Source organism: Coturnix japonica, chromosome 1, assembly GCF_054131305.1.
Source record: "Coturnix japonica strain WE chromosome 1, WE-NBRP24, whole genome shotgun sequence".
Classification (NCBI taxonomy): domain Eukaryota; kingdom Metazoa; phylum Chordata; class Aves; order Galliformes; family Phasianidae; genus Coturnix; species Coturnix japonica.
In genome coordinates this window covers 68,650,259-68,676,783 of record NC_140663.1, presented here as the reverse complement: position 1 = coordinate 68,676,783, position 26,525 = coordinate 68,650,259, and the positions used below count along the sequence as shown (strand labels likewise).

General features: G+C 38.0%; 2 protein-coding genes across 6 annotated transcripts in view; one reads left to right on the top strand and one right to left on the bottom strand.

Moving 5' to 3' along the window:
* The window catches only part of SMC1B (structural maintenance of chromosomes 1B), a 29,755-nt gene extending 14,166 nt beyond the window's left edge, over positions 1-15,589 (bottom strand). For all 3 annotated transcript variants that reach the window (XM_015870471.3, XM_015870480.3, XM_032446514.2), the window contains exons 1-11: positions 15,282-15,589; positions 13,057-13,245; positions 12,638-12,750; positions 11,302-11,505; positions 10,733-10,971; positions 10,081-10,339; positions 8,471-8,611; positions 5,812-5,894; positions 4,363-4,570; positions 2,497-2,682; positions 185-364 (exon numbers count right to left, since the gene is read on the bottom strand). In XM_015870471.3, coding sequence (XP_015725957.1) covers positions 185-364; positions 2,497-2,682; positions 4,363-4,570; positions 5,812-5,894; positions 8,471-8,611; positions 10,081-10,339; positions 10,733-10,971; positions 11,302-11,505; positions 12,638-12,750; positions 13,057-13,245; positions 15,282-15,417 — 1,938 coding nt within the window. In that variant the 5' untranslated portion in view covers positions 15,418-15,589. The remainder of the gene's footprint in view (positions 1-184; positions 365-2,496; positions 2,683-4,362; positions 4,571-5,811; positions 5,895-8,470; positions 8,612-10,080; positions 10,340-10,732; positions 10,972-11,301; positions 11,506-12,637; positions 12,751-13,056; positions 13,246-15,281) is intronic.
* A 46-nt stretch (positions 15,590-15,635) lies between these two features.
* RIBC2 (RIB43A domain with coiled-coils 2) lies at positions 15,636-25,995 on the top strand. 3 transcript variants are annotated; one of them, XM_015870492.3, is made up of 7 exons: positions 15,638-15,853; positions 17,742-17,823; positions 20,069-20,413; positions 20,555-20,673; positions 23,037-23,264; positions 24,717-24,883; positions 25,842-25,995. In XM_015870492.3, exons 1-7 carry the CDS (start codon positions 15,734-15,736, stop codon positions 25,921-25,923), a joined length of 1,143 nt encoding a protein of 380 aa, XP_015725978.1. In that variant the 5' UTR covers positions 15,638-15,733; the 3' UTR covers positions 25,924-25,995. The 3 variants fall into 3 exon arrangements, with proteins under 3 accessions (XP_085378987.1, XP_015725978.1, XP_085378986.1); XM_085522860.1 differs by lacking the exon at positions 15,638-15,853 and adding an exon at positions 15,897-16,803; XM_085522861.1 differs by lacking the exon at positions 20,069-20,413 and having other exon boundaries at positions 15,636-15,853.
* The last annotated feature ends 530 nt before the right edge of the window (positions 25,996-26,525 follow it).

Here is a 26,525-nt window from a genome sequence, read left to right as displayed (position 1 = left end):
CATTTATATGTACCATAGAGAGGAAAAAGTAAACATGTGCAATACCTGGTGGTTTATGTAGGAGCAGTTTAAACAGCACACCATCATTTTTGTGTTTTTCTGCAGTAGTTTGTGGGATGTTTACAGAAATATTATTTAAATGGCATCAAGTACATAACACATGCAAGCAAATTGATCTTCTTACCGTCAATCTCACCGGTCCATCAAATGCTATATGTCTCGCTTCTTTAACTGTTTCACAGACCAAGCCATTCCCACTCACAAACTGAATCACTTTTTTCAATGGAGGAAATGAAGTTTGCACAACATCCACTATCATTTTAGCTCCTTTTATCTCTCTCAACCTCTCATTGATGGGCTTGACCTTTAAAACAAATATGCATTGTTCAAAACTCATGCTGTAATAGCAAACCATGTCCAAATCTCAATGGTCTGGAAACAAGATACATAAGTCAACAGTATAGGTATCAACTGCTAAAAGACTAGAAACATCTGTTTTGCATGTTCCATGTGCAGTACCAGTCCTGGAACTTATAAAATGACTCTTACTGTACATGACGTGCGCATAAACTAAGACATGCACCATAAGAAATAAACACAATGAATTTAAGACATCTATATGTAGTTGCGTGGCAGCAATCTTGGCACCATGTAGACATGGTGAGATGGCTCACATGATCAGAGCACTGCAATGGAGACACAGTCTTTTGAGGGTGGCAAGTTTGTGAATGTGAGCTGGAGCTGCCCTGTATGTGAGGAAACAGCTGCACTGCAGAGCTCTGCTTGGAGATGAGTGAACTCTAAGACAGAATTTTGGTAAGGATGTGGAAAATAAAAAGAAAGAAGAGAAAGTATGTGTTACACTATAGTGGGTGTCTGCAAAAGGATACTTCACCACGAAGACAACGTGGATTAAGGCTGTTATCTGCTCAAGAAAGAAAAGGATGTGTGTAATTCAGGAGGTTCCTGAAGATCATTGACAACTTCCTCACAAAAAGCAAGGGAGAAGCCTAAGAGGAGTGGAGCTCTACTGGACCTCACAATCAACAACAAGAAGAGGTTCATTGGTGACCTGCAGATAGAAGGCAACCTTGGTTGTAATGATCAAGAATGAGATAGGGGAACTCAGGAACCCATGCGAACAGAGTAGGACATAAAAACAAGATCATTGTGCTGGACTTCAATAAAACATATTTTGGTCCCTTCAAGGATCTGTTTGGAAGAGTCCCAAGGGACAAGGCTCTGAATGGAAGAGTGGTCCACAAATGTTAGTTTATTATCAAAGATCATTCCCCCAAGAGTGGCCCATACCATCAAGCAAAGTAAGTCAAGCAAAAATGCCATGGAAGAACAATTCATTACTGGCAAAAGGAAAAAAGTAATAATCAAAAGAAAAAAAAAAGAAGTGAGAAAAAGAAAACATACAAAGGGCACCTTCAGGAAGTTTGCAGATGGCACAGAACTTGGAGGAATGGCTGGCTGGCCAGATGGTCATGCATTCCTCCAGATGAACCTAGACAAGGCTAGACAGCTGGTCAGTGAGGAACTTCTTAAAATTTAACAAACTTAAGTATGAAGTCCTATCCCTGGGGAGGAATTACCCCGTGCTCCAGTACACTCTATGGGCTGACATCAGAAAAAAAAATAGAGAAAAGCAGTCTGGCAGAAAAGAACAAGAGTCCTAGTAGACATGAAGTTGAACATAAGACAGTAACCGGCCCTTGGAGAGAAGAAGGTTAACGGCATCTTAGGCTGAACTGGAAGAAATGTTGCCAGCAGGCTGAGGCAGGTGATCCTTCCCCTCTCCTCAGCACTGCTGAAGAGAAAACTGCCCAGGCCTGGGCTCACCAGTAAAAGACATACAAGGAGCTGCTGAACAGAGTACAACAAAGGGATGCTAAGATGACTAAAGGGACTGGAATATCTTCCCTCAGAGGAAATGCTAAGACACCTAGGCTTGTTTAGGATGGAGAATACACAGCTTAAGGCAGATATCACTTGCATGGACACATATCTAAAGGGAAGGTATAAAGACTACAGAATCATGGTGTTTTGTTTTGTTCTTGTGGTGCCCAGCAACAAAACAAGAGGCAGCAGGCACAAACTGGAACACAGGAGGTTTCATGTGAACACCAGAGAACATTTCTTTCCTGTGTGGGTGACCAAGCAATGAACCAGACTGCCCAGAGAGGCTGTGGAGTCACCACCCTTGAAGATTTTCAGCAATCACTTGGGCAGCCTGCTGAAGTTGGCCCTGCTTGAGCAGGGTGGTTGTACAAGATGACATCCAAACTTAACTGGTTTGTGATACTATTTCCACACAAAACATCTAAGTTTATAGGTGGAAGATATTATTACATTTTTCAAGCTATACGGTGGCTCTCAAAACATGCTGGCTTTCCCTCAGCACCTAAGCCTGTTTAAGTTAGCTTAAATGAGCCAGCATTAAAATTTACAAGTGTATTAACTTGCTGATGATAGGAAAATTATACTTGCCTCAAGGTAATCCAAAGCAAGGAATGTTTCAGGTTCAGCTCGTTCTTGTTTTAGAAACTGAATGCAATCTCTTGCTGTTTTTTCAGTGGCAACAACAATAGCAGTCACATATTTGCTGAATACTTTGGTAACGGCAAGCTGATATTTCTTATGAATAGGATGGCACAGGTCAAGCAATCTTCCAAACTGAAAATAAATATACATAGATAAATAAAAACTTAATTATAGATATCAATTAGTACTTCTGCATGCAAGATTCTTAAGTAGCAGAAGTAAAATGTATTACATGTCTATAATCTGTGCTTTCATGCAATGGGTGCATGACAGAAAAACAGTTTCTACAGAATGACAGTAAATCTCAGTAACCACTGAGTATTTGCTGCAGATAAAAGCAAATTCAACTATGATCAGATATCACTGTGATAAAACAAATACCTACCACAAAAAATCACTTACAAGCCACAAGTATTCCTTCAAGTTTCACAAATATATTCACATTCACTATCATTCAACAATAGCTTTAACCCATAATATGGTCCTAGAACAACTTAATTTGCTGTATGTGCTCCCTAGAGATCTTTTGTTTTTATAATGAAACTTCAGATACAGTTGACCTTTCTCTGAAAGACTGAAGCCATGCACTAATACATACTCTGACCATTATAAGGAAATAAATATGGGCAGTCCAACCAACTATTCAAAAAATAGTAATATTGCCAATCTACTGATGCAGGAATGATAAAAACTGAAATAAGCTGTGATATTCATTTTGCTGATCAGTCAAATCAGTGAAAAGGCACTCTCACAGCAGTGCTGCATGGCTATTCCAGTACTTTGAACGTTCACCAACTACTAAAAGAATCTTTCAATAGGAGTACACCAACTTTAATATTTTAGATCTAAGCATTTAGAAGCAGTAAACCATTACTACCTTCAAAATTAATTAATTCAAAATTTCCCCCAGTTCTGACTGAGTGGATTACAAGAAGGTGAAATCTGTCATGACCCTTTCAGCCCGAGACTTTAATTTGGACTGTATTAACTCATCTGGAATTAATACGTCAGAGTGTAAGGAGCAGCTCAAAAGCAACGCTGCCACCTTACATGATGATGATTCAACTTATCCATCTTTCATTTGTTTGAAGCCATTCTATTGGCGAGCACTCTTAAATTCACAGCTCCTGGAAGAAAATGATTAAGAGCACCTTCAACAACGGATCTCCCCTAGGCAACACTCAGTCCAATTCCTGTCGCCTGGGTCACCTGCAGTGCTAGAATAAAGAACCACAGATTTCACCTTATAAGCATTATTTTCAAATGGGGAACCCTAGGCTGTACGTCTCAAATGAGAATGAATGAGGACATATACACAAAGATATACCTGGAAATCACCTATGCAATTGATTAGATGTATTAAAGAGGTGGAAACAACTCCAAGTAGTAATATCAGAAGTTATCTTTAAAAGTGTCTATAAAATGATTTAAGTCATAAAACAACCTTGGTAAATTCTGAGGTCTTAAGAAAATGCAATACCAGAATCTACAAAACATATACCACCTAAAAGTAATTTCAGTAAAATATGGTATATACTAAGCAAAGGCAAATCATGCAGGAAAATAAAAATCTGGACTGGGATCTGAGCAAGATGACGTAGTTATAGATGTCCCTGCAGGGGAGCCAGACCAGGTGACCTTATGAAGTTCAATCCAACAGAAATAATTCTATCATTATATTTTGCCAGGTGCACTTAAGCTGAAAATAACATACAGGACAGTCCAGTTCACTCTAGCTGCTTAGTCACACTAAAGCATAGTTCTCAGTTTGTAATACTGAAATAAGGCATTTAAATGAGGCCATTCAATTACCACAGAATCTGGATACAGTCTTTTAAGACTTTCAACGATCTCTGCTCTCATTTGCTGACGCTTTCCCTCATGGTAATCAATTCTGGCATTCTGTAGTTCACCGACTACTTTGTTCAGTTCTTCATTCACTTCAGCTATTCGTCTTGTTGAATTCTCCATTTCCTCAGCTAGCATTTCCTCCTTCTTTTTTTCTTCTGTCAGTGACTCACTTCGAACAGAAGCAAAAACAGTAAAGCTCTTTACTTTTTCAATTATACAAGCTTTCAGCTTATAATATTAAAATAATTCTATGGTCACAGATTATATAAAAAATTACTGGTGAAATGCACCACCCATACCCTCACTGTGCTAACATTCACTGTTTTGTCTCCATAAACCCTGCACAAACATCAGTGAATGTCAATGAGTGCAATTTTTTCAGCATGAAGAAATTCCAACTCCACACCTTTGTTTCATACACACGTCCATGCCAGATGCTGTTTTGTCAGCATGCCCCTCTGCTGCCATCTGTTGCACAGCAACAAAACCTATCTATATATTGGCAGGAAGGTTCAACCATTGTTGCCATTCTACCAACATCTGCCTCCAGTGTTGAGGGCCAACACAGTAAAATAGCAGGCACTGCTTTTGGAGCAGCCCTCATGAAGCAAGTCAATTACTGAGTTGCACAGTTTCACATCTTTTAAGGTTTCAAAATTAAGTTCAAGTGAGCATATATGGCTGTGTGTATATTAAAATGTACTATTTTACCTGCTACTAATAAAAGGTCTGATACTGTAAAAAATAAAATGCCTGAAAATGTTCACATATAATACATTTTGCAACCTTCCAAAGACTCTACTATAAACTACTTGATTAAAATAATTTTTTTCATCATAGTCACAATGGATCGGTTGCTCTCTGTCCACAGCAGAACTTTGTTCAGTACACAGACAGCATCACTAAGTCAAAGCACATGTTGCAGATGCGCAGAAGAAGACGGGTTGAAAGAAATCTCCAAAAATATCTACCCTGACTTCTTGCAGAACACATGACTAACATAAAAGCTGGATCAGGCTGCTCAGTGTAGAGCTTGCATCCTCTATTTCATAAAGAATGAAAACCACACAGGAAACAGAGAGACAAGGAATAAGAATTAACATAAGTTTCTAATGCACAAGATTGATATTAACTCGTTTCTAAAGTAGCACTACAGAAATGCTCTATTCTCTCACCGAGAATTTGTCCATTAACAGCCTCAAACTCTACCCACAGTGACATAACCTACACACCCACAAACATAAGGAACAATAAAACTGTTTCAAACAATGAATGAGTCATGATAATTCCTAATATACACAATAATTAAAATTTAACGATAAAGTAACTGAAATATTAACATCACAGCAAAAATAACCAACACCTGAAAATACATAATATAAAAAAACAGTTTTTCATTTTTAAACATACGTGCATTTCTTCGTATATTCTTCCAACTTCTCTACTTTTTTCTTATATTCTTCTATCTGTTCCTCAGTCTGTACAATGGTTTCCTGGGCAATCACAAATAGACTGTGTTATAAAAACAAATGAAAAATACTAATTTTTTTCAACAAGACACAAAGCTCTTAATTCAGTTTAAGCACTAAAATGTTACCTATTCTTCCTTTTATGTATCACGTGCTAAAGAAATAGTATCTTTCTCATCAGTAGATAAGCCACACCACAAACAACAAAATAATTCACCTTACCAAGGATGCTACTGTATTTTTTGTGTTCAGCAACAGTTCAGATAATGCCTCATATCATAGGAAACAATTTTAAACACAGTAGTAGTGAATTACAGCTTTTAAAACACACAATAAAAAAGATTCTCTTCTATTCAAAAGGTTAATAAAAGCTTTATCCCAGGAAGAACACATGAAGTTGTATTAGCAAAACCAAACCAACAATGAGACAAGTCTTTTTAGTCACTTAAGCTGAATGGAAATCCATAAACTACAGCAAGTAAAAGAAAAACATAAAGTTACTTAAGTATTTTATTAAGTCATAACTTTTGAAATCCTCAAGACCTTCTGTTTCCTTTCAAGAAAAATCTTACATATCTCCATCATCTACTATTCTAAACATATTGATCTCTTTCAATCACTTGTCTTTTAAAGATAGATTTTCTAGCATTGCACACTAATTATCTGCTATCTGCGTTTCACAGAATCACAGAACTGTTGGGGCTGGAAGGGGCCTTTAGAGATCATCAAATTCACCCCCCACTGCAAATCAGGCCTCTTACAGCAGGCTGCACAGGCAGGCATCCAAATGGGTCTTGAGTATCTCCAGAGATCTGAAGGAGATAAGTGGATTTCCGGGCAAAATACAGAAGCACTAAGTTTAATCTTATTTTAGCTGAAATTTCATATACATAACACTTAACGGGATCTCTGGAGCTTGCCTAGCTCACCAGTTGATGCAAAGGAAAGTCACTCATACAAGCAGTTAGCACTAAGTTTTCCTCTTCACTTTTCTTTCTACAGGATGAAGAGATACAGCTCAAACAACCTCTCCTAATATGCCAAGTGCTCCAACCCCAATAGCATGGTGACTCACTAGTGTAATTGAATACCACCATCTTACTTACACTGGCACTATATGCTTGATGCAATCACATGCATATCTGAATGTGGGGAATAACTACCAGCTGTCAATAGCATGAATGAGTAATGCCAACTCTGAATGGTCAGACATGCATTTTATGAACTCTCAGCATCCCTTATTTCATTCTGAATGCTAAAATATGATTTGTGGAGTTTCAGAAGCACAAGGAATGGAATTGATTTCACTTCTAGTCAGTAAATAGTTTCTTCTGGTAACTAGTCCTTCAACAAGAAAAGGTAGTGTAATATAAACAGCAAACAGATGTACAAGCATTACCTTAAGTCTGATGGCAAGGATGACTTCACACTCAATTTTCTCTACAAGCAAATTTGTATTTAGAACAATTACAGAATCACAGAATTGTAGGGGTTGGAAAGGACCTCTAGAGATCATCGAGTCCAACCCCCCTGCCAAAGCAGGCTCCCTACACCATGTCACACAGGTAGGTGTGCAGGCAGGTCTTGAATATCTCGAGAAGGAGACTCCACCACCTCCCTGGGCAGCCTGTTCCAGTGCTCTGTCACCCTCACTGTAAAGAAGATCTTCCGTACATTTGTGCGGAACTTCCTATGCTGTAGTTTCATCCCATTACCCCTAGTCCTATCCCCATGCACTACTGAAAAGAGACCAGCCTCACCACTATGGCCCCCACACCTCAAGTATTTATAAACCTGGATCAAATCCCCTCTCAGCCTTCTTTTCTCAAGGCTAAACAGACCCAGTTCACTTAGTCTCTCCTCATAGGGGAAATGAGGCCCTTCACCATCTTTATGGCCCTCATCTGGACTCTAAGAGATCCCTGTCTTTTTTGTATTAGATGTCAGGACTTTTAGAACTGGTAACATCTCATCTGACTAATTTGAGTTCTCAGAACATAAGAATCTCCTCCAAACCTAATCTTTCTAAGAGTGCATAGTCCGCTATGCAATGATGTACATCAGAAGCAAAATGATACCAAATATGTATATTCACAGGCATGTTCTCTGACCTGCAATACCAGAGTGATCACCATGATTCTCCATCTCTCTTATTCTGGTTCTTCAAGTCCCATCTGAACTATTTCAGCTGCTGTAAACAAACTAAGCCTCAAAAGGGGATGACAATCATACAGATAAAGAGTGCTAGGGAACTTCAGAAAGAACTACATTTATAAAACCAGGAACTTCTTAGAGTTATGTACATGCCCTAAGTAACTGATGCCAGAGCCAGACTGTTCAAAGCAATCCTAAGTATGGACCCATGCAATCATTCTCTGGGAAAAAAAAAAGAAAAAAAAAAAGAAAAAAAAAAGAAAAAAAAGTCATTTTTCTAAACCTGCTGCAATATGAGAACTGTATTAATACTTGCAATGTATCTCCTTTGCCAAGGATTTCTGTCAGAGCATTTTACACATTTAGGTAGGCATTCATACCAGAGGCAGAGGTGCAGAAGTACATTTTTTTTCCCTTAAAGCAGAATTCTAGCTTGATACAAATACCTTAATATCTTTTTTCTTCCTCTGATAAAGTTTCATCCTTTCTTCATCTGCTTTTTGCTCCCAACGAAGTTTACCTAGCTGCTGCGTTAGTGTAGCTACCTTCCTCCTTACTATTTCCTTTAGTTCTTTGTAGCGCTCCAGCTGAAGAAAAAACAAAAAATAAAATCAATGCACTGAAAATGAAACAACTCCTGTTTTTATACTCTCAAATAGTTATTTCCTACCTTATCAAAATTAATATTATGAAAGATACTGAATTCTGCAGGCCTTTCCATCCATTATATTTTATTAAGGGAAGATTCAGTTCAAAGTTTACTCTTAGAATTGTAGAATCACTAAAGTAAGACCACAGGCACTAACTAGTCTGACTTTTAGCAATTCCTGTTTTATCAAGTTTACGGTACTTTACAGTGAATATTAAGTTTAAAACAATGCCTTTGTTCAGTCCAAAATTAGTACAGGCTTTGAATTTATTATTGTACCATTCTATCGCAGCATTTCAGGGTTACCAAATCTACATTTAAGGTTAACACAAAAAATGGTACTTGAAGCAATCCCACCAAGTTATGACTAATTTAAGAGATCTATTCAAGGTGCAAAATAACATTCACGTGGTAAATAAGCAACTCTTCAGGTTCTCTGTTAATTGATCAGAAAATATTTTGTGGAAAAGAAAGTGAAGGACAGAAGCAAGTACTTGAGTACAGAGGAGTTTCTGGGCAAATGGTTTCGAAGACAGACTTTCAAAATGTGAATTTACAATAAAAGAATATTGTACTTTCCTTCTAAAACTTATAATAATACAAGTAAGTTACCTCAGCATTAGACTCTGACCCACAGTAAACGGGATGTACAATATGAAGCCTTGGGAGAACTTCTGTCATCTCTTTCCTAACTGAACACGTATTTCTTCTATACTACGGCAACATGCCATTTCACAAAGTGAATCCTCTCAGCCCCAAGACCCTACGTGGTATTTTTTCTACCTTCCCGCACTGTACTATCTGAACTCCTGTAAGGAAGGAAAACTAAACAAAAGAAAACAAGAAGAGCTCTCATCCTAGCCCTACATAATTATTTATGTAGCTATAACTCCAATCCACAGAGAAGAGTCCTTCCATACAACTCTTCTGAAGTTTCCATTAAATTCTTCTCAATTTCTTTTTCACTGGAAATTCATTGCTTCCTCCAGTATCCTCTCACGTTACTTAGAAAATGGATTTTGATTACTGAACTACACACCCTCACTAATCTCAGAATAGCACATTTATGACTCTCTATGCAACTTAGATACATTTCTTAGAACTGTTCCTCACTCAAAACTTCCGAATTTGACATTATCTCTCTCTTTCCCAGAAAAGAGATGTCTCACTACCCCAAAAGGCTGAAGAATCAGTTCTATTTAACTTATTAAATTGTCCTGGGGGAAAAAAAAGAAGAAAAAAAAAGAAAAAAAAAAAAAAGAAGTTAGAATTTAGTTCTGTTTGAACTCAACACTAGTAAATCACAGGTCATTCATGAAAAAAAAATAAAAATAGTTTCTTTGTCCTCAATGGAGATTTCAGACTTCACTAGTAAACTATATTTTGCTTCCCAGTCGCCCAATTTACCTGACGTTCTCTCAGCTCAACATGTTCTACTCTCAGCAATATCTCCTCTTGAGTTTCCTTCTCAAATTCTCTCCACAGCTTCTCAATATCATGCAATTCCATCTCCAGTTCTTTTATGTTCTGTTTTTCTTTATCACAGTATTTCTCCTTGTCCCTTAGAGATCTTTTAGACATTTCTACTTTCTTGATTTGGTGGGAAGTATTTTCCTTTGCTTTTATATAGAGGGCTTTCTGCTGAATCAGGGATGCCTGAAGAGTCCTGAAAGAACAAAAGGAAAACAACCCCTTCAAACAAACATGTAAACCAGCCACCAGTTTCCAGCTGCAAGATTACATACCCAGTGATGTCACTTTTAAGGATCCACTGAAAATAAAAGCTTAAGAAATGCAGCCTAAAATTCTGAAATCTCACGACAAACAAGCAATTAAACTACTGAAAATGCTGGCAAGGTTGCGGGGGCGGGGTGCAAAAGGAGAAAGAATAATAAATCATTCTTTAGCTATTGCTCAAGTAAAATGCTACAACCCAACTTCCATAGCATTGGGAGCTATCACCCTACTCGCCTCAATAGGAAATGCCCACCTGCCAAGCAATTCCCAGTGCAGACTATGCTTTAACTCAACTATCAGATAACTTGATTGGAAAACCTACTTCATTTCTCTTTCTATGTGTTGTTGGTCTCTGTTTAGTGCACCAAGCTCCTTTTTCTTTGCTCTAAAGTCATCTTCTGCTGTAGAAAGGGAGTCTTTCTTGATCCTAGCCTCCGTATTCTTTTCATTCAAACTCTCTTTCAGAGATTCAATGCTTCTTTCATTGTGATAGAGCTGGAAAAGCTGAAGCTGAATCCTTTCTGCATCCAGTTCACTAACAAGCATCTGGTAATGCTCTGCCTGCCAACATTAAAAATTCACTTTTATCTTAAGAAAGGCTTTAAAAATCACTAGTAGTCTAAAGTCCAAAGTGATGTAGGCTGTTGTATACCACTAGCGCGCACTGTCAAAACTCAGGTATCTATGTCAACCCTCACTGTAATGATACTGGCTACTCTACTCTTCAATTTATTTAGTTTTTATAATAACATATTTAAAATAATAGAGAAATGCATATTTTACAGCATATTGAAAAAGTACTAAATGAAAAATGTTTTGTTTTTTTCCTCTAACATCTACCTAAGTTCAGAAAAGACTCAAAAATACACAACAATAGTAACTTTGAGTTACCTCCTCTTTCTCTAACTTTGCTTGCTTGCGTTCTGCTGCAATATTTTTTTTCTTGTTATAATTAAAGTGTGCATCCTCTTCTGCCTGCTGCATTTTTTTCTTTTTTCTTTCATATTCCTCAGCATATTGCCATGAATTACTGATTTGTTCAAAGAGTTGAGTTCTTTCTTTTGGCTTCTTCATTGCAATCGACTCTACTGTTCCCTAAAACAAAATTGCAAAATAATACAAAAAACAAAAACAAAACACCGCAGGTCATGTCACAGAATGATAAATTTCTTCTCTAAGAGCACACAATACAAGTTTATCTCCTGATATTTTAATGATGAGCATTATTGAATATATATACTTACAGATTCAAAGCCAAGGAAAAGTTCAGTAATGTAAAAACTAGCCAACTCAACAAGTCACACTACTAATAATTTTATAATATCAGATACTACCTTAGAAACTCACATTCGAATTAAATCTACCTAAACAAAAGAGTAAGCAGTATCAGAAACAACAAAGTTTACCTCATTAGCTCCTTTAAGAGAACAGAAAGACATTCGCAATGAAAAAAAACCAGCTACTTCCAAAGTGTAATTGCTCGTCAGTGTATTTGAACTCCCAGAGCTAATAAGCACACAAGCTTTGTCCATACATTAGCTTTCAAATCCTCCCTAGCCTAAAACAACCATCATATTCAGAAAACTCTATTCAATACGTTTTCTGACTTCAGTCTGCTGTAATGGTGGACAAATGCCCTCACCATAGAAATTAGGATCACAACAAGAACGCACACTCAGGTTTTCTGTAGAAGAGAAACAGCAGTGCTTCCTTGGGAATTTCACAATCACAGTTCAGTAAAATGTAAGGAAGGGAATCGTGAAATATACTCACGAGCACATAAGCTTATGCATCATATGCACATGATGTTTATGACTTGTATCATTAAATGCTTTTGAAGTAATAATTCAATAGGGTTTTCAATACCTAAAATATAGTCATACAGATTTTCATATCTCTCGATTAACGTTATATGATGCAAATGCTTTCCTATTTATAACATTTCTAGAAATTAATAGTGAAAGCTTTTAAAAGTAAAGACCCACACCTCTTATTTTGAAGAATCAAAGCATTCTTCCAAACTAGCTTCTTTCTTCCTAATGTAATCCTGCACAATTCAGGTCTATCATTCCCATTCTGAAGACTTAATTTTTTTTTATAAGACCAAGATAAAGTTTATTGGCTTAACAGCATCACAAAACTAGCTTGAATACCAAAGAGATAACTGTTACAGATATTAAATAATCTCAAAAACTTATTCTCTTTATGAAACACCATAAGCGCTCACCTGAAAAATAAGACAATTCCTGGCTTTGACAAGTATACCTATTTTTTCAAGCTCAGATATGTAAGCAGACCGGGTAATAGACTTATCATTGAAAATATATTCTGAACAACCATCTAAAGGAGGAAAGAAAAAACAATCATCATAAAAAGGGTACAACAGAAAATAACACTGGTAAAATTGCTCCACATTTTTTTCCCTGAGCAATTTCCTCAAGGAAAATGGACTTCAGCTATTCTCTTAGCCCTTGGTTAATTTTTAACATTACCCTTAGTATAGGTTTTCTGCAATTTTTACACTTGGTATCAAGATACTGCTGATGGACTTTAAGAAGAATCTGAAATTCAAAGTTAACTACTCTGGGTCTTTATTTTTTAGGTGTCAGATGACAGAACATACATCCAAAATAACCTGCCACCTACCACGGATAACTCTTGAAAATGTCTTTTCTTCCCCACTTTCTTCACAGTATACAATCTTCACACTTGCTGTAGAAGAAACTGGTCTTCCAACGTGAGCTCCATGAATTAGTTCTCGAACACTTTTAACTCTCAAATTAGCTATCTTTTCACACAGCACAAAACTAACAGCATCCATTATGTTAGATTTTCCTAGAAAGAAACAAACAAGTCAATGCTCTGACATAGAAGAGACTGAAGGAGGGATATGATTAACAATTAGCTAAAAATATAAATGTAAGCACAAAAGCCTTCAATAATTCCAATTCTGTATTTCATTGGTGAAAACATATTGCACAGTGAAGAAATACATTTCTGAAATGCAACAGTGGCAGCAGATAAAAAGCTTGTCTTTAATAAAAACCATCATAAAAACTTACCTGTTATTTATTTAGCTCAGTAGAACAAATTTTATTGCCATTACTTATGCTGAACTAACAGCATCATAGTCCTTACTTCACAGAGCCCTTTTTTGTTTATCATGGGTGTCCAACATTTTGTCTTACTAGGGCTGCACTGAGTGAAGAGGAATTGCCTTGGGCCACTTATTAAATACATAGTAAACTTAAGGTATATAAGTAACAAAACTTCCTTAATATATTTTTTTTTCTATAACATTAAAAAAAGGGAGAGCAACAAAAACAAAATAAACCTAGTGGGATATTTGACCTCATTTTTGCAAAACCAATGCATCAGTCTGATTCAGCAGAAGTGGGCGTCATTCTTACTCAGTTCTCAAGGTGCTCGTCAGAGATTTCTGATGAAATATTACTCTTCCTGTGCTTCAGACTTGAAAATATTTATCCACAAAGCTACATGCTGCCAAAAAGCAATGAAGTGAATAAGGCACGACTGTGAAGCAAGGGATATTTATCTCTGGTATGATAGGTTGACATAAAAGTCTAGTAGAGCAATATGATCAAATCCATCAGCTGGTTACGTGAACTTACTCTTTATTCCCTTTACCAAAATAGGAAGTAAGGCTGCCTATTTTTCATTGTTAACAGGACTGCATTTAGCCAATGAATCGAAACACAACTTTTTTCTTTCCCCCACTGCTTGACTTAGCACAGCACTCTACCAACCCCCTGCTGGGTTTCATCCCAGACAGTGCTTATCATACACCAGTGTATCATACACCAGTGTTTGGCTGTTGCTGAGCAATGGAAAAAGCTGGTGGAGAAGAACAGGTGCCATAATGATGCTGGGCAAGATGTGGAGCTCAGCACAGACTGAGCCAGACCACCTGTAAGCTGCAGGAGCAGCAGGATCTAAAACCAAAATCATAAACTAATGGACTGGGGAACTAAGACCAAATGCTAAGCCTGTCCTTGTGGCTCCTCATTAGAGCATCGCCTTATTCTCTGCCAAGTAAAGAATAAAATCCCATCTGCTTGAATAGCGTGTTCAGCAGAAACGAGCCCGTTTTAAAACTTCCAGCACCCACCACCTAACTATGCTGAGACACACTGACAAGCAAAGGCTCTTGAGGACTAAACTGCTATGTCCAAAGTGTTTGGTGGTGATACTGCTATTTTTTCTAAATGTGAGAAAGGGAAAGCATTCAAAATATTACACAACTTGACCCAAACAGCTTTCCTTGGATTTCTTAATGTCATTTATTTTTCTCATCAAATCTAGACCAAATCCTGTCTAACCAATTCCCTGCCTCTAACAAAGCCTGCTACCTTAAAGTTTGCCTTAGTCATGCGATGGAAGATTTTCATACTGTTTTCCACAATGCAAATAGTACAAGTTAAGAGACATTACTGTTTCTCTTTATTACTCCACCTCCTGGGGCAAGGAAATCTGAAAGATGATCTGACATATTCACTGACATGATAAAACACTTTTATGACAAAAGAAAAAAAAAAGCCCTCAGGTCCCTGTAAAGAGGCCACATAAGTCTACATCCCCTGTGCAAAACCATGTAGTTCTGCTCCTCAGGGGACAAGCTGCTGCCCATTCGGTGCCATAATAGGGCTGTGGTAGCCCAATTACTGGGCCCACACTTGGATGCAATTGCTGTTATGGGTTCTTCCTCATGAGTCTTGAAGAGACCTGAAAATGAGCCCAGAACTAAGACTGGGAAAAAGCCTGGGAAAGCAGGGCAAAGGCAACAGAAACCTCCATCTTGGCAGCAGTGGAGGACACACACAACCACCAAATGCCCCTTTCCAGCCTCCTACCTGATCCATTGGGCCCAATTATACAGTTGAACCTCATGAAGGGGCCAATAAGCTGCTCCCCACGCCAGGACTTGAAGTCCTTCACCATCAGCAGCTTCAGGTAGCCCATCCCTTGGGCAGTGGGTGCAGAGGCCATTCCCCCCTTCCAACTTCGGCCACACACAAAATTCAAACCACCAGGTATTTTTTTTAATGGCTTGTCTTCCAGAAGGAGACACGAAGGGAAAGAAACCCCACAGCAGGAGGCCTCCAGACGACGGCAAAGCTGACACCCCTCCAAGCTCAGCCTCGCCCCTTAGCGGCCGACATAGAAGGCCGCAGCCTGCCTCGTGCTCCCTGCCCCGCCTGATTGGCCACCAGGCGCTGGGAGGGGGCGGGAGCTCATTGCCATGGCGATGCGGTGTGTTGTGCTTTGGTAGCCATCGTCGCCGCTTGTGCTCCTTGCCGGCGCCATGAGCGGGCTGACGGTGCAGCAGCGGGAGCTGCAGGAGGCGGCCGCTCTGGAGCGGCGGCGGCAGCGGGAGCTGCAGCGTCAGGGCCGCATCTTTAACGTGCGAGTTCGGACCATCGGGGTGAGGCGCTGCCGAAGCCTCCTTTGCGGGTCGGGGCGCGGTTGGAGCCTGCCCGGCTGTGGAGCCGAGTAGATTTGAGTCGGTCTGGCTCCGGGGAGGGGAGGGAAGAGGCAGCAAACACCCCGAATTTGTGTTTGGGTATCAGGAAATCAAGTGGTACTTTGTAGTTATCTAAATAGCCGTGAAGATTCTGTACTTGTGGTAGTTAATTTTCCCTTACTGTGCCTGAAATCTCATGTTAACATTCTGGATGCGTGTGTTGTGAGGTGAAATAAGTTTAGATGTTGCTGCTAAGTTGCTTTTCAGGGCTCTGTTGCAATAACTAGCTTATAATCAAAGTTAGAAGCTCACTTAGTGGAAAGAACCTAGCTTATAATCGAAGTTAGGAGCTCGCATAGTGGAAAGAAATGAGCCCAGTGTGTTAACTTCACTGTGCAGGTAGGGTTGCAGCAGGTGACAGTCTGATCTAAGTGATCTCAGGTAATGAAGCATCTCACATGTCAGCAGAAGGATCCGTTTGCCTTGGAATTGCTCTTGTGACCTCTGTGCAGCAGTCAGTTATATAGTAAAATAGCAATTCCTGCAAGGAACTCAACAGGCTGGTACAGCATCCTGACGCATGGTAGCCAATGGTACAGTCAAGTGGTAGGAGCTAATAATGTGTTTTAACAAAAAGTTGGGTGGGCACAGTAAGAAAGTTCAACTTTCTTTGCCAGGAAACACACTTTCTCTGTTAGATGCCTTTTCTTGGGCCTTAAAAATTAAATGTAAAATGCCATTTCTCACTTAGGGAAGATCATTGGATCTCAGTGTACTTTACTGAGCAGTGCTGATTTACACCATATCTGGAGGTCTTTCCCAAATACTGTTGTAGGACGACCGTTGGACAGGTTTTAATAGCTCCATTTACACGAGACAAACATCTAAAGTGAAAGTATTGGAAGAATTCTGTGAGTATCTTGATGAACATCATTTAATAATACCATATTTGTTGGCTGAGCAAGAAGTGCTTACAGAAGGGACTGTTCTTGCTGTTTGCAATTAAGCCACATCCAAAACAGGTGAAGTCAACAAAGCTATACAGGTATATAGTATATCTCTATTTCCTCTATAAGAGGTTTTAGATTCTTTGTTTTCTCATTCTCTCACTAATTTATCTGAGTGATTGTCTGCAACAATTCAAAAATGAAGGCAATATTTGACAGCTTAAAAATATTTGAACTGGGGATTGAGTAGTTTTTAACATGTGGGGATAAAATACTGATGGATGCATTCACATTAACAGTATTTTGGAGGGCCCTCTGCTTTCTGCCCTGGTGAAAAAGAACACAGCGTAAAATCTGTATTTTATAAAGGTTTGCTTCCCCAGAGTGGGTTGGCCTTTTTTAATGCAATGAGAATTGCATGTGTGACAGAGGTAAATGCTCCATAGCTATTGCACTTCTCATCCTCTGGTGTGCATGGTTATAAGTGTGAGGGGCAACAGGGAAGTCATCTGAGGGGGGAAAAAAAAACAAACAGCAAGAACTGGAAGAAATCAGGAAAGCAAAGCAGGGGGGTAGTGATTGAAAGTGAAGCAAATGGTCAACTTACATCTCTTTTATTGTTATAGAAATGAGACAGAATAGTTTGAGTAACGTGTAGATGTGGCACTGAGAGGCATGTGTGGTAGGTGGACAGTTGGAATAGTTGGAATAGATAATCTTAGGTCTTTACCAAGCTTAGTGATTCTATGATTCTAATAGGCAGAGACTATTAAAATACTTTATCAGGCTCTTGAAGAATTGTCAGTAGTTTTTTTTTATGTCTTACAATGACATCCAGTGACTTAGCCAGTAACAGCTGGTGTGTTGTTGTTATTACTCTTTGTTTTGTTTTGTTTTAATAGGTTGATAAAGATGCATTGGATGCCCAGGTCAAGGATAGAAAATTTCAAGAAGCAACTGAAAAAGCACGAAATGAAGAATTTGGTATATTCATAGATAGTCTAATGTTTGTATAAAGTTGAATGTAAATAGATTTGTCCTGTATTTCATTCCTTTTTCTTTTCATACACGTCCAGCCTACTGGTTTTGTTTTTGTTGCGTTATTTTTTAACGTTTTAATAAAAAAAAATAAAAAAATAATGTTTTTGTTGCTTGTATGTATTAACTATATTATATATTTATATATATGGCCAAATATAATTCATTTTCATTCAGTGCAGCCCAGCAAACCAAAAGGTTGGACACCCATGTATTTTCAAATGAAATCTATCTCCTCAAATATCAGTTCTGTATATCTATGTATTTCTAGGTGCATGTGCAATTAGGCTTCTGTCTAAATTCAGACTTACAAACTGAATCCTTTGTGTATCCCTATTTATGTTTGCATTGGTAGAATGTGTTTTCCTTATTATCACAGGGATTCATTCATATTGTCATGGGTAAAATGGTATGTATTTCTGAATAGATTTCAATCTTCTGTGTTTTCTTTTAATAAATCACGATAAATAGCATTGTTAGAGACCTGAAAATATAGGATCATTTAGAAAAATAATTATTATTTTTCAAGCAGAAGTGGCAAACTTATTTTACTGCTGTCTTTCAACATAAGTTTATGTTCCTTCTGGCTGTTCATATACAGAATCAATAGATAGAATATTATACAGATTTCTGTTGCTAAAGTCACACAACGGCATAGGTTAGAAGGGACAGTCCAACCCCCTTGCCATAAGCAGGAACAGCATTTACTAGATCAGGCTGCCCAAACTCCTGTCCAGGCTTACTTTGAACACTTGACATGATAGGACATCCATAACTTCTCTGGCCAACCTGTTCCATTCTCACCACTCTCATCTCTTTCTCACATCCAATCCAAATTTACCTTCCTTACATTTAAAATCCTTGTTTGTTGTTCTGTCACTACAGACCTTAGGAAAAAGTCTATTTCTTATTAGCCCTTTTTACACATTGAAAGGTTGCAATAAGGTCGTCTTGAAGCCTTTTCTTCTCCAGGCTAAAGAAGCCCAGTTCCTTCAGCCTTTTCTCATAGGAGAGGTGTTCCAGCTCTCTTTTATTGGGCCCTCATCAGGACTCATTTCAACAGCTTCTTGTGCTGGGGGCCCCAAAGTGAGTTACACAACACCCCATTCTTTACTGTTGACAGGGGATGTGGCTATAATTGCCTTACTCAAACTGCCAGCTGCACTTCTTATGAGGCCAGGATATGACTAACATTTCAGGCTGCAAGGGCACATTATAAGCACATATTAAGTTTTCATCCAGCAATATCCCCAAGTCCTTCTCAGCAGGGTGGTTCCCAATCAATTCATCTCCTAGTCTATACTGATGTATGTACTATCCCAGCTCATATACAGGACTTGTACTTGGCCTTGTTGAACTTAAAGATGCTTGTGAGCCTTCTTCTCAAGCATGTCAAGGTTTCTCTGAATGGCATGCCTTTCCAACAGTGCATCAGCACTATTGCTTGCCTTGGGGTATCATCCACCGACTTGCCTGTGTTGCAAACAGGTCTCTAATTGAGAGGTACTGCTGAGTCAGAACACATAGCCACAGAAATATTAGCTATGTCCACTCATCTCAGAACTCTTGATGTGACTCTCTGTGGCTGGAACACCTTTTCGATGGTATCACTTCTAAAGGTCCCACAGACTGGGCACACTGTGTTGAGAAATAGTATTTTATAGCTGAGAATGTGCTATGTCAAATAGTGTTATTGTGCTCTTTTTATCTGTTGCAGTTTCCATGGAAATAAACAGGAGGCATTACTTTTGGAGCAGCCTACGTATCTACATGCTTTAAACTGAGAATCCTTTATTGTGTGTGTGTTTCTTAATAAGGAAACCATAGTATTTTAGTCATAATAGTAAATTGGAAGTAAATATGAAGAATTAGTAAACAGTACACTTAATCTGTTAAAGTAAGCTTTCATCACATGAAATTTAATAGCTCTAGAGGTACTTACTGTATTCTTTTCACATGCGTATATATAATTGTAACAATAATAAGAAAATTAATTCATAGAAAGATTAAAGTAATCTAGAAATAAATATTACTAATATTATTTTGCAGAATGACTCTTTGTAGATCATTCCTGAAGTGTTGACCCTGCAATACATATATTCCTATTTATTCCTTTTGAGAATGTCATTTTCCATCTTGATGTGTATACCCTTCTAAGAATTATATGTTCATTGTCCTCATTTTACTCTAGCTAATGAAATGAAGAAGCACGACAAGATGCTGTGTATGTTAGAAGAACGACAGAAATGCAATATCAGAAACATTAACAAGGCTGTCAGTAACTTTCAGAAGAATTTTCAGAAGCCAGAAACAAGACGTGAATTTGATCTATATGATCCCCAGGCTTTAAAGAAGGACAAACCTGCTCGACTTTCAGATAATGATCCTCGATGCACTGTATCTGGTTTGCAGAAGTTTATGGGTGAAGACTTAAACTATGCTCAGAGGACGAAATTTCAAAAAGAGCAGTTAAGAGAGTGGTCTCTTCAGCAGCAGAGAGAACGCAAGAATGCATTAGCTGATCAAAAATATTTAGGTATCAAAAGAAGATAGGGTGACAGGATTGGAAAATAGTTTCCTAAATCAGCTTGCTACATCTGTAGCCTCCCCTCCCTCCATATTCATATGACACATATGTCTAAGAAAACTGACTACATTTCATTTTAATCTAATGCAGATGATCTTCATGACAAGAATAGGATTCAACTTGACCAAAAGATTATGGAGCAACAACGAATGGAAGAGAGAACTAGACGTGCTGTTTGTGAAGCTACCAAAGACTTTAACAAAAGCCAGGTAAATTCATTTTGTTGGTTTCTGTTTCTCTGAGCAGAGGAGGAGAGGAATTGGAGGGGAAAGAAAGGAGATGACCAGTGAGCATAAGTACAGCGAATAGTGATGTTTTCACAGGTGTTGGATAGCAGCTACCTTTCAGTGATGAGTCAGAAGATTTATTCACTTCTTTGTCCTCTGCAAGGATCTGGCCATTCTCTGTCTAATTACACTCTCTGAGAATTCTTCCTTCTGGTTCTTAGCTTTCTGTAGGAGGCAGCCAAAAATTCCTTGTCTCTCTGGGACTTCTAGTCTGTAAAGTGGGGTACAGCAAAAGTTTTCAGTGCTTCTTTCTGGTTTTATTTCAGTCATCTGATAATTTTAACTGCCTCTGACAGCTTTTCTTTTTCATTGTGTGGAAAAATTACTACCAGTGGCTTTTTGTTTTTATCACTTCTATTACTGCCCCAAGACCATTGTTTTTAGCACGATGTGTATATGTTGGTTGTTTTCCAAACAGGCTTTGGAGCTCATTGAAACGTGACATGAACTTTTCTGTATCATTGATAACCAGACCAATTTTATACTGTGATGATAGTCAAGCACTGGAACATGATTCCTAGAGAGGTGGTTGATGCCCCAAGGTTCAAGGGGCATTCAGACAATGCCAGAAATAATTTGCTGTAACTTCTGGTTAGCTTTAAAGAGGTCAGGCAGTTAAACTTGATGGTCTTCCAGTCCATTCACTTCCATTCCAACTGTCTTAGTACTGCAATCTGTCATGCTCCAATTCTTCATCTTACTGTGCAGTTTTTCTTTTTAGGTTAATCCTGTACATCTTATATGTACAGCTTAAAGGGCTAGATGGACACTATTTGTTTAGTTAAACAATATTTGGTCTGAATTACCTTTATTTAGTCGCAACAAAATAAAGCACGTTCACATTACCTACATAAGGTATGGTATATTTTGATTACAAAGTGTGGAGCACAGATTAAAAGAAATGAAGTAGCATATATTTGTGCATCTGTTTGCTTTTTTGGTTTGTTTTCATGCTACACCAATGAATTACATTTTGTTGGGCAATTGACTTGATGGAAAATGTATCAGATTTTATCCAGTTAAAAATCTTTATTTCACAGTGTCGTTAATCATTTTGTAGTGCTAAATACATGGCTATGCATGGGGTTGAGAGTTTTCTCCAGTAAGATTCCCAGGCAGCTCAGAAAACTTTAGGCTCTCCCTCTTAGTGAGAAGGTTAAGATAACAAGGAATAAGTGCCTATTTTGGAACTAAATCACAGTGGAACTGCCTTAATAAAGTGATGTTAATAAAAATTACACTGTTTAAACTTCAGTAATTCTTCATAATTGTTCAGGAGTTATTTATGTTAAATCCATCCAAAATGACTTTCTGTTAAATGTGCTTTATTTTGGAGCATTTCCACAGTTAAAAATAATCGCTGTATTTGTAGTATTAATAAACTAAAAGTATATACCAAGATTTTCTGGTTCGGAGTCCCAGAAATATCAAAACCTTGGAAATCTTTCTGGTTTTTGTTCTGTGTTTTTGTTGGCATTTGTAATCTTTTATGAATCATCTAATGAACATGGTATTTCCTGCATAATCTTATTTAATTTGAGGCTTGACTTATCATTAAAAATAGGAATTCATCTTTTATTAGTTTGCACATCTGATTCTTCTGTTATTTTTTCTTCTGGTCTAGTCTTTAATGGGTCATTGCCTCTGACATTCTTCAGTCCTGATGCTTGGGAGAATTCTAGTCTTAGAAACCTGAAGTCCATAAAAGCAAGTGTAGAGATAAATCCAGGTTAGAAGTCTTCTCTGGTGGGATGGATCACATGCTTGCTAAGTGGAGAATGCTTCTCTGTAACTCTTGCAAAGGACCAGATTTCTACATTTGGGTCTAGATAGGCCTGTCATTTTCAGTTGTTGATATCTTTTAGTGATTCTGGCTCAGAGTTTTCAACTTCTCACTTTCAAAGCCAGTAATTTTCAGCACACAATGAGAGAATCTTGGAAAAACAGGAGAAATTGGTATCCGCTGTCCTGTTGCAGTCATGATATATGTGCAAAACCATATATGCAAGAGACAGGTCTGACAGCCCATGCTCTTTGTGCCCTAGCAAGGAGGAGATACAATAATATTAAAACTATGCTGCTATGCTTATATAATTAATGTGTGCCATTAGATTTTCAGTCTCTTTGACCAGGAGGGCCTTGATCATAATGTTTACATGTGATGCTGTTGACAATTGTATGCAATTTGAGAATAAATCTATTTGTAGGTGCTAAGTTTGTTGCATCCCCTTAGTTAATATTTTCTATCAGAAGAGCTACTAGTTCTCTTCTTCTGTTGACTTCAGGCTGCTGATCTAGCTGATAGAAAGAGGCGGGATAAGCGTCAAACAATGAAAGATAATATGGATGAAATTTCCAACCTGCTTCAAGGAGACTTACTTTCTGAAAACCCTGATCAAGCCATCAGTTCCTTTGGTCCGCATCGTGTGGTCACAGATCGGTGGAAGGGAATGAGTCATGATCAGTTGATGAAAATCCGCTCCGATCAACAGCAACAAGTTCTGGAGAAGCTGGTATTTAAGTTTATGTGCATATTCTGTAATCTTAGTTGTAACAGTACTATAAACAGTATCTTTTGAAGAACATATTTTTAAGTTGGTGCCACATAGCCAGTTTTAAGACTTTTTCTGTTGTTCAGAGTTTCACCCAAACGTTAATCATTCACACTTAATACGCTGTCTCTGAAGCATTTGGAACATGCCAGGGAGAAGCAAGAGCAAGCTGGAGCCTTGGGGTTGGGCTGAAAGGTAGGTTGATGTGAAGCCCAAGGCCAGGGGCTTTTGGAATCTTGGGGCATGGTCCCTGGTTGCCAGCTGGAAAACAAGGCCCTGCACAGCCCAAAGGCCAGGCTTCTTGGTGCTCAGTGTAGAACTTGAAACAGCATGAACTGCCAGCAACAGATGAGCAGGAATGGGAATGGTCTGCTCCATAGGGGAAGAGGAGCTGGGAGCTGACAGTCACAGCAGGAGAGATATGCTGGAGCAGTGTCCTCATGGACACTGGATACCTGAGCAAGGCAATGAGAGCTGGTCCAGTGATACAACTCAAGCATATTTCACAGTCTTAGAAGTTGCTGAATTTCCTTTCTACTTCACACTCTGAGATGGGATTGCAATAGAAAAACTAAATATTGCCAGTAATTAATGTGCTGCAGGTGGATGGAAGAAAGCAATCTAAACGAAGAAACTTACTCTTCTTTTTGCAGTGTGTTGGCATAGGTATTAGTATATAGGAAGCTACTTAATTTATTTAGTGCAGGAGCTGAATTAGCTTAATGAAGGGATGTTCAATTTTTATTTTTTAAAATCCCTACAATAGCATATCTTACACTGTCTTATCTGCTCTGGTGAATATGGAGTTGTTTTTTTTCTTAAGGGCTTCTTTGAAGCTCATGATGAAAGTACTGGTACTGACTCTCCTCCGGTCCTATGCTGAAGCCATTTAAATTGCTAAGATGGCAGAAAATAAGCCCTACTGAGAAAAGTGAGAAGATTTTTGCTGTCTTGTTCTTGATTCAGTACACAGTGATATCAAATAAGAAATGCATTAGAAGTGGTAGAATGACAAAGAGGTGATAGAGAAAGAAATTATTTGGCTCTAGCAACTTAAAAAATAAATAAATTAATTAAAGGTAATCTGTGTATTTTGGAAAGAGCTAGTATGTAGATAAGAGTAGTAGTCTAGCTATATTTCTTACCTTCTTCTTTTGCAAAAGTAGGAGACTCTTCTAGGGAGTGCTCCTTAGAAAAGAGTAGCTTCCTAATCTGAACTGTTTTAGTACTCTCTAGTATGTGTGCTCCTACCTTGTTTGGAAGCGTATACTTTCTCTCCCTATTTTGATTGCTACCCCTAGTGTTCAGTAAAGGGAAACAAGTTTGTTTTTTGGATAAATTTACCAATAAGACTTTGTATAGGATGTTGTGTCTTAGAGAAAAAAAATAAAGCATTTCTTTTCCCTCTTGTAGAGACAAAAAGAGGAGGAACGCCACAGAGATGCTGAATGGGATAGGCAAAATATGCAGGCTGCAAGAGCACTGTTGATTTTAGAACGGCATCAAGAACGACAGAATCGGGAACGCCGCCAAGCTCTAGACAGCATAAATGCACAACTATCCCATGAGCAGAAATCAAGGTAAGCGCCAAGAGAGATTTCTTCTTTTTGAAAAAACTCTTTGCCATTAATACAATTGCTTGGCTTTCAAAGAACTTTTCTACTTGTATTGAGTTTGTTTCTTTTCTAACAAACTTACTGCAAAATTATACTTTTTTTAAAAAAATAAGCAATTCAGATTAAGAACTGCCATTGAAAATACCTTCAAAGAGTAGACTGTGATGTTTACTGATCCACACAGTGGATCAACAGTAGATGAAATTCTTAGCAGTGTTCCACTGACAACAGACTGTTAAGTATATATAGACAGCAAAGGGCAAATAAATACAGTTAGACAGCAAGTCATATTAGCGGGTATGAAACTGTGTGTTTCGTTAATTTACCTTCCTTCTGAAATAATTAAGAAAATAGGTGTCCACTCCTTTAAAAAATTCCAGTTTCTCATAGCTCTGAGTGAAGTTGATCACACAAATGGAGCTTTGACATTATGACAAAACTATGTGATTTTCTTGCTAGCCACTGACATCATGATGTACAGGTGTTGTTTCTGATGTGCTGAGAAAGAGGGAAGATGATACGTGACAGGGAAAAATAATCAAGCCAACTGATTCATTGTTCTAATCCTCCAATCTGATTTTTTTTTTCCTTCTCTTCACGTATCCATCTATACATCTTGCAAAAGAATTCCTAATAGCTGGTGTTTTCTTATTATAAAAGCAAACATTCTGAATTATGATAATTTAGCTTTTCATTGTGAGGATTTTGAAGGTTACTTTAGGATGAAAACTAAAATTTGCTGTATTGAGACATGATATTCATATTGGAGATACAGTTACATTTAATTCCATTCATAATAATTCTGAATTTTGTGAGTAGTTATGTATTTATACATTACATCTTCCTTAGGTCTCTCAAGTAACTTCTGTGTAATGATAAAACATTCACTAACTGTGCTTTTTCTTTGTTTATTTGTTGCTAGGAACATTTATCTTAAAGAAGAAGAATATTCAAATTGTCCAACAAGTCAGTACTTTGCTCAGTTCAATACAACCAGTCGATGACATTGTTGATGCATTAGCCCGAAGTACACAGAGAATTAAAGCATATTAAAATTTTTAATTGACCGATCCCAATTTTTTATGCTGATTATTTCTGTTATTTTTCTGTATCAATAATGCTGTTTGAACAGCACACTTGAAATAGAGGATGGTCTGCTGTGTTCTATTTGTGCTGAGAAAACTGTAATAGTTTTTAAGCATAATCGTTTCTAAACTGTGTCTCTGTCTTAACTGTAAGACTGATGTTATAAAGGTCTTTAATCTCTAGAATGTGATCACAGTTTAAAATATAACGCTACTTGCTGCAGCTTGGTCAGAGAGATGTAACTTCTGGAGCAGCCCTTGTATGCATTTACCGAGGCAATTATAGCAGTCAAGCGTGGTACAAAAACTGAATGTGTGTTATAGTAGGTGGGCAAAGGAAAGGGAGAAAATATTCCTACATTCACCATCACTCATTAGAAATAATGGAAAAAAACTTCAAGAGAGCATACTTCTTTAGAAGAATGTAGGGATAGCTTAAAGATGTGATGAAAGCAAGGAGAAGCGGGCTTGCACCAGACAAAACCAAGGAGAAAAAGCTCAGTATGTTGCAGGGTAATAGT

Coding starts and splice junctions, on each gene's coding strand:
- RIBC2 (XM_015870492.3), top strand. CDS start 15,734: ATGAGCGGGCTGACGGTGCAGCAGCGGGAGCTGCAGGAGGCGGCCGCT. Junction 15,854..17,741: donor TGCGAGTTCGGACCATCGGG/GTGAGGCGCTGC, acceptor TTGTTTTAATAG/GTTGATAAAGATGCATTGGA. Junction 20,414..20,554: donor AGCTGATCAAAAATATTTAG/GTATCAAAAGAA, acceptor AATCTAATGCAG/ATGATCTTCATGACAAGAAT.